At 42.2% G+C, this 7,569-nt stretch overlaps 1 protein-coding gene across 3 annotated transcripts in view; it reads left to right on the forward strand.

The window, feature by feature from the left end:
- Nucleotides 1-6,143, forward strand: part of setd5 (SET domain containing 5) — a 31,580-nt gene extending 25,437 nt beyond the window's left edge. For all 3 annotated transcript variants that reach the window (XM_005452207.4, XM_005452209.4, XM_003446508.5), the window contains 4 exons: nt 1,776-2,062; nt 2,198-2,319; nt 2,836-2,924; nt 3,623-6,143. In XM_005452207.4, the coding sequence (XP_005452264.1) occupies nt 1,776-2,062; nt 2,198-2,319; nt 2,836-2,924; nt 3,623-4,189 (1,065 nt within the window). In that variant the 3' untranslated portion in view covers nt 4,190-6,143. The remainder of the gene's footprint in view (nt 1-1,775; nt 2,063-2,197; nt 2,320-2,835; nt 2,925-3,622) is intronic.
- The last annotated feature ends 1,426 nt before the right edge of the window (nt 6,144-7,569 follow it).

Genomic DNA, 7,569 nt, shown 5'->3' on the forward strand with positions numbered 1-7,569 from the left:
AGTGGTTTACAGCAACCCTCCCTGCCAAAAATGAAAACAGTATCACGTGGCACCAGAAGAGGGGCTTAGGATGGATCAAGGGTCTGACACATGCATAGATTAACATTCATTAATCTGATTGATAATTGTTCTGAAGCTGCTTGCAGAAACTTAGTTCAGTAAAGCAGCAATTGCTCCTCAGACAGCCAGTAACATTTACTTCCTTACTGCCTTAACGAAAAATCTGTGCCTTAGTTGTGTTGTAATCTCAAACCCCTCTGAAATCCTACGCTGTAATTTGATGTGCACCTCCCTGGAAATATAACTGTTGTGGTGACACAACCCTCAGCTATTGCGATCGGCCTGTTTAATACCATCGATTCCTCCTGTGCGTTTCCTGGTACTGTTCAGCTGCAGTGTTTGAATTCATCTGTTAGAAAATAACAATCACAACCAGAGAGAAAGTCCCAGCATTTTATTGGTTTCTACCAGCTGGCACTGCAGCAAAACAAAACATTGGAAAACGAGCACAAGGTAATCAATCCATATGGATAAATGCTGGCAATGATGTTAGCCACTTATGTAGGTTAAGTCATATGCTCTAGAACAGGAGTAGGCAACTCCAGGCCTCGAGTGCCGATGTCCTGCAGGTTTTAGATATCACCCTGGGTCACACACCTGAATCGAATGATTATGTCAATACCAGGCCTCTGGAGAACTCCAAGACATGTTAAGGAGGTCATTTAGCCATTTAAATCAGCTGTGGACACAGCAGCAAGGACAAATCTAAAACCTGCAGGACACCGGCACTCGAGGCCTGGAGTTGCCTACCGATGCTCTAGAAAGACTGACCACAGCCTAATTCTGGCTTCAGTCAGCCACATTGACTTGTTTACTGTTCAACCTAAGTTTCGTTTAAGTTTGTTATTTCTCTGCGTTGTTGTCAAAATCAACAGAAGCATAAAAAAAAAAATCTTATAATTTACTGCGCTTGGCATTTAAACATCTTTTATGCTCTTTGAATAGGCGACCATTTGTAGACCTTAGTGGGGTGGGGGGGGGGGGGGTGGTTAACTGATAGCTTTTGGTGCTCTGTGGTAACTTGATCCTGACATCTGGTCCCCCTGACAGTACAGCCTTGTAGCTTACCTCACATGTAATGTTAAACTGCTTGAAAGATTCAGGCAAGAGCCATCCATGTCAGTTATATATATACTATACATATACTATATATATATATATGATGTGTATGTGTGCGTGTGGTCATGCCACTCCCCTGCCTCGTTCATAACCCTCTGTCTGTTCTTTTATGTGTCATGATGACATTAAGCTGGGATGAGCACTATCATTCTCATTGTAAACAGTGCAGGTGTGTGTATGTGTCGTGCGTATGTGTGGATGTGTTTTCGTAGTTATTGTTTCAGCGTGATTGCATCATGGTGTGGTGCATTTAAAGTTGCTTGCTCCTCTGTCAAAGCTTATGTACTAACATTGCATTGACGACACACAGTATGCTGTGTTTGAGTCTCTCGTGACTACAAGTCTGTTCATGGAAGAACAACAGATGTCGTTGCTCCCTGCTGGTGAAGGTGTTTCTCTAAAAATTCTTTAATAATAAATACGGTTTTCAGGTGAGTCCTCTCTAGCGTGGTGCATGCGGTCTGCCTGTCACTCAGTGCAGTTTTGGTGAATGGTGTGATTGAGCGAGCAGCCTGGAATAAGTGAGATTTATACAAGTCCATCAGTTCCTCAGCAGCAGGGTTTGAACAGACTCCCTCTTCCCTCTGCTGCTATAGGTGTCTTTGCTGGAATACCGCAAGAGAAAGCAGGGCAGTGGTCGTGACTCGGAGCCAGCCAGCAGCAGCTCCTCTCTGGGTGGCACCCCCACACAGCCTGGCTCCCACTACAACAAGGAGTCCCATCATCCTCATAACCATCAGCAGATGCCGCTTCCAGCATCTCCACACAGCACCTTCTCATCCTCAGCACACTCCACCTCAGTCCCACACATAGAGGAAGTCAGTCCTCCGGAGCACCAGGGCTTGTCAGTGCAGTCCAGACGCCAGGACAGCAACAACCAGTGGTGAGAAGTCCTTTTAAGGATGACTCACTAAATTGACCTTTCAGTACATGTTCGGCTATGTTAATTGCAATAATTCAGAGCCTAGCAGATAAATAAATAAATAAATACAGATCTAACAGTTATCTGTTTTCCAAGGATGGTCCCCACTACTGTTGAGCGTCTGAGGGAAGGCCAGGGGGTTCTAGAGCGAGTGCTGAGAAGCTTCAAGGTGGACCGGAGTTACAAGAGGAGTGAAGGCTCCATAGAGAAGGAATCTGGTATGAATGCATTCGAAACTTCACAACAAGAAGAATATATTGTTAGACTTAATAGATAGCCTAGTATATAGCAGTATTTTAGGGATGGCTGTTTCAAGGAAAATGAGTATTTACTGTTCGCTGGGTACCATTTGACTGGTTTGTTTTGTTGTTTTTTTTTTAAAGGACACCCAAAGAATATAGTAATCGTCATCTTTGGCGTCTTTATTTCTTTTGTACAGTAGGAGCTGATCCCATTGCACCTCAAACAGCTAAAACCTGGTGGTAGCGTGTTCTTTTATTTTTTTATTTTATAGTACTTGGTAAATGACTTTTGGCTTTGGCAGTCCCTTACATCCTGCTATGTGCCATTCTAAAGCAAGGGAAAATCTATAGTTTAATATAACAAATGGTCACAAGCAATTTGATTCATTTATATTTTAATAACTGTTGAAATATCTATGTTTGCTCTTTAATTTTACTTAAAATGTTGCTCTTTTCTTAGTGGTGGAATTGATTGTCCTGTTTTGTTTTCAGATGTAGATCGATATGAGATGCAGGCAGTGTCCATGGCTTCTTCCACAAAAAGTCCACACAGATACAGCCCCTCTGTTTACTCTCACCAGGTAGCTGGTCCACATCACTTTGAACTTGCTGTCTGTGTTTTGTGTTGGTTACTTGTAAATTAAGTTCAGTATTCAACAACGACTTCTTGGGTGATTGGCAGAATTTTTTTCCAATTCAAATTTTGTTCTCCAACTGTTATGGAGATGATCAAAAACAATTAGTCTGCTGAATTCATTTTGTCTTATTAAATTCAGTGGTTCCATTTTCTTTAGAGGTGCAGTCATCCCTCTATATAGAAGTATGTTTGTCAACAAGATACGATAAGAGAGATAAGATGGCCTTTATTAGTCCCACACGTGGGAAATTTTTGTGTCACTGCAGAAAGTGGACAGTGTAAAGTTACAGCAGCAAAATTTAAGAAAAACAATGGAATAGGATAAGAGATCGTTGTAGAAGTAATAGTCAGCAAGGTATCAATATTTGACCCGGTGTAGCATCACTTCAGGCGAGTCGGCCTTGAAAGAATGAATATGGTATTTGAGACGAGACATACTTCAGGGGAAAAAAATTGCGCAAACTTACTTACTTCAATTTATAAGAGGGGCTCCCCTCTTAAAATAAAAAGGGGAGTTGTGTTTTTGTTTTTCTGTCCCCCCTCTTCTCTGAAAAACAAATTAAACATCTAGAGCTGGAAATGAGCTGAACAGAAGTGTATCAGTGTCACACAGTGTGTGCCTATGTATGTATTTGTGTGCAGGCCACAGAAAGCCACAGACAGACTGACAGCCCGTTGTTCCTCCAGCAAACCTCCAGCTCTCCATTCCGGTGTTCCTACAGTCCGTCATCAGGCCAGAACGTCTACCAGCGCCTCTCCTCTTCCCACCAAGGACACGCCCAGGACCACCCCCCAGCCTCATACTCAAGCCCCACCCCCACTTCCTCAACAGACTCCAGGCCAGCGACAGGCTCTCTACACCAGCAGAGTGGTAGCAGTAGCGCGGACGGAGCCCACAGCTACAGCAGCAGCCACTTAAAAGCCAGCCTTTTGAACAGCAGCGGTCTGGTGGGGGCTGCTACCCCAGGATCCCGGGTCCATGGGCAGACTAAAACAGACTCTGGTGCTCAGGCCTCCAAAGGGAGTCAGCATCAGGCACCTCGCAGCCTGAAGTCAGGCAGCCCAGGTCAGGCAGTGCTGCAGGCTGGCCCCAGACTGCTGTCGGCCTCTGGACCGACACACTACCCCCAGCGAGGGACGAACCTCAGTCAGTTCCAGCACTCTTCCCTCCAGGGATCCGGAGTAAGGACACAGTCAGGAAGCTTTTAGGACCTTGTTCGTGTGTGTGTGTGTGCGTGCGTGCGTGAGTGTGAGCTGTGCATCTCCTCAACCCCTGAGGCTGCAGTACAACAGGGATCAGGAGTTTGGAGAAGGCAAATGTACAGACCTAAGAGGAGCAAGGACTTGTTTGAGAATTTGTCCCGTATTATTTTCTGTCTTTTCTTTTTTCTTTCTTTCAGAAGAATAAAAAATAATTAGCACATCCTGCACAAAGATAAATCATTGACTTTGGACATTATTAGTGAATCAGAGGGAAAAAGTGATTTGGATGACACGTTCAGAGAAAAAGAAAAAACAAAGAAATCATATGTAAGTTGAAATTGTTGTTCCTCGAGAGGCTCGATAATGTCAGAAATGAAAACCTTCCAGGCAAATGTCTGTACAAAGTTCTACAAGGCCACACCTGTGGTCACTGTGGTATCCAGGTTGGAGAAATGCTGAAATGCATATGTAACTAAAAGCAAGAGTTATAGCTTAAATTTCTTGTTTGTTTTGGTCGAGGTTACTTGATTCGGCAAATGGCCGAGTCTGTGCTGCAGTAATTGTTTAATTTGGTAAAGGGGGAAGACGACCTGTTAATCATCCGTTATATAGATGCGTTAGAGAGACGGGGAGTTTGAGCTCTCCCTAAAAACTAGGATCATTCCATATAATTACCAGCTTCCGTTTTCTCAAACATGAAACCAGCCCATTTCCCCCCCAGCGACCCAGCCTGCCTTGGTGTTATCTTCTGTTCTCTCACCTCACTGGACTGTTTGGGTTTCACTTTAGGACTGCTCTGATATCATACTTGAGAAATACAGCTCTTTTGATTCATGGTGCTGCATGTTTTGTTTTTTTGTTTGTTTTTGTTACGATAAGTTTATAATCCAGTTATGTTCCACCCCACAAGGCTGCATTCATCGTTTTTGTTCTCCAAATCTATACACTCGTGCAGGAAAAAGAAGTTTATTAGTGGGACTATATTTCTAAGCCAAGCTGTTGGGTTTTCATATTGCAGAATTTGTTTGTTTGTTTTTTTCTCTTGTCTGACCAACCGTTGCATTCCGTGTGACGCTGAGGGAAATCAGGGGCGAGGATCTCCGAGGGAGCATTTGGATTGTTTCTAAAACCTAGGTGAAAAAAAAGCTGCTATCCTCTCCTGTTGGAGCTGCTTCCCTTTCCACTGAATGCTGTATTTTGTTTGAATTTTTTTCCTTTTTAAATACCAACACATACTGACTTGTGAAGAAAGCGATGGTCCCCCGTCGGCCGCAGCAGGACCTAAGACTAATGTCAAGGCGACAAGGGTGGCCGCCTGCTCCCTCACGTTTTTCATTTAGGACCGGATGTGGGGAAAAATGGCCGCGTTTGCGTGGACGACTTCACAGACCAAGGGGACCAGTTGTGCAACTGGACACCACCACACACCCACCCACCACTACAACCCACCACCCTCTCCCCTCACTAACACACAGGAGGGTACTCATTTTACATGAATGTTTGACAGATATGGAAAAAAATAAAAGTTGTGACCCAAAATTAACCAGCACCTTAAACTGAAAGATACGACCTAAAAAACACAATAGGACATTATGTATGATTATGTGTACTTGTATAGAAAGAAATGTGATATAGACTTGTATGGAGAAAATATCGTACACTGAATTTACCGCATGATCTTTGTTTGTAGGGTCTGAGTGACCACCTTTTGTCAGATGGATGGAAGCAAATCATTGGGTCTGTTCTGGGGTTCCTCCAAAAACCAGGCGCTGCGTTCTTTCTGTTGTTTTTGTAAAGATCCTTCTGTTGGTTTGCTTTTATTTTTACACAGATCATAGTAGTAACTATTTCAATTGTTCTCCTCCAGAAGGTTTAAAAAGCAAGAGATGTAATGCATTTTGATAATAAAACAATCATGATGGTAATGTATTTTGAAAACTACCATTGTGATGGCATCTGAGGGAGACTTCTTGTGTGATTTGCACCTGTCGAGCTGTCTGAATGGGATTTACATCGGTGGGGCTTGTACGATTAAAAATGGTCAATTTGCTACAGTATTATTGAAAATATCGCACAGTCTTGTTTCAGCTAGCAAATAGGCTTCATTCATCTCCATTAACAGGGTTGCTTCTCTTTCAGTTAATAGTTATTAAATGTCAGTGCAACATAATCACTTTTCTAGCCAGAGAAATCCTAGCAGGTTAAGCAGAGTGTAAATTTGCATATGAAAGTTTCCAAATTTATACAAAAAGCACTATTAGAAATATAAATACAGAAGCGTTGATCCAGCCTTTCAAAGGAAAAACTCTGGTTCTGTCACTTGCGCTTTATTTTTAAAGGTGGCGATGCATTGAACCAGTTGAAAGTTAGATGGAGCATACTCATGGAAATGAGTGTCAGTGTCTGATGGTGGTTTGGTTCATGCAATTTATACAGGAGGAATGCGCTGGCCTGTGGGGTTGGATGGGATCATTTTCTGTATATGCTTAACTATTTAGAACTATTATGCAGCTTAAAGGTTTAAATGTACTTTTACTGAGTTTTCTTAACTGCATCAGTGTGTCTCAGTGCCATCTCTCCCCACTAGAGAGCAGCATTGAGCTGCAGACTGTAATGTAAACGCAAACGACCAAAGTGAAAGTCAGCTTCTCCATTGTCACTCTGATTGATCTGATAGATACTCCAGCTGTGTTTGATCATATGCTCAGTCTCAAAAGGTACAATGTGCACTACACATACAAAGCAACGTCACAGTGACCAAAGGCGATAGTTTCTATGGACGTGTTAATTAGAACCATCACTGGATGTCACAATTTCCCCTCATGATTTTCAACAGCTTGCCAATGGAGCTGTTAAATACAGTTATTTAGGGTCTTTGCCTTACAATATAAAGCGCCTTGAGGCAGCTGTTGTTCTGATTTATCACTACATTAATAAAAATGAAATGAATTAAATATTATGACATTTTTAAAAATGACCTGCACACACAATAAAACAAACCCTGAACTTTTCTGACCTTTGGAGCAGTTGATGCCCCTTTCCAAACAAGTTTTGAAATTTTACAATGAGGTTATATTTTTACAAAAGCACATTTCTCAGTTACAGCATCTGCAAAGTTGATTTGATTTCAGTGTTTTATACATATATATAAATTGTTTAGTACGCTGTATTCAGTTTCAGTGACTATCTGTGCTCATCACTATCCAAATCTTTCTGTCATAGGTGAATAACACACTAAGAACATCATGCTCTAAGTTGTAGAACTAAATGAGTTACAGCAAATAACCCATCAGTGACCTGGAGAGTTGCACTGACTGTCTCTACAGAACAACATTTCTTTTCTGTTCAGTAGGGAAAAATGTGTATTCCTACTGCAATCAGTTTCA

The sequence above is a fragment of the Oreochromis niloticus genome, linkage group LG5, assembly GCF_001858045.2.
Source record: "Oreochromis niloticus isolate F11D_XX linkage group LG5, O_niloticus_UMD_NMBU, whole genome shotgun sequence".
NCBI classification, from domain to species: Eukaryota; Metazoa; Chordata; class Actinopteri; order Cichliformes; family Cichlidae; genus Oreochromis; species Oreochromis niloticus.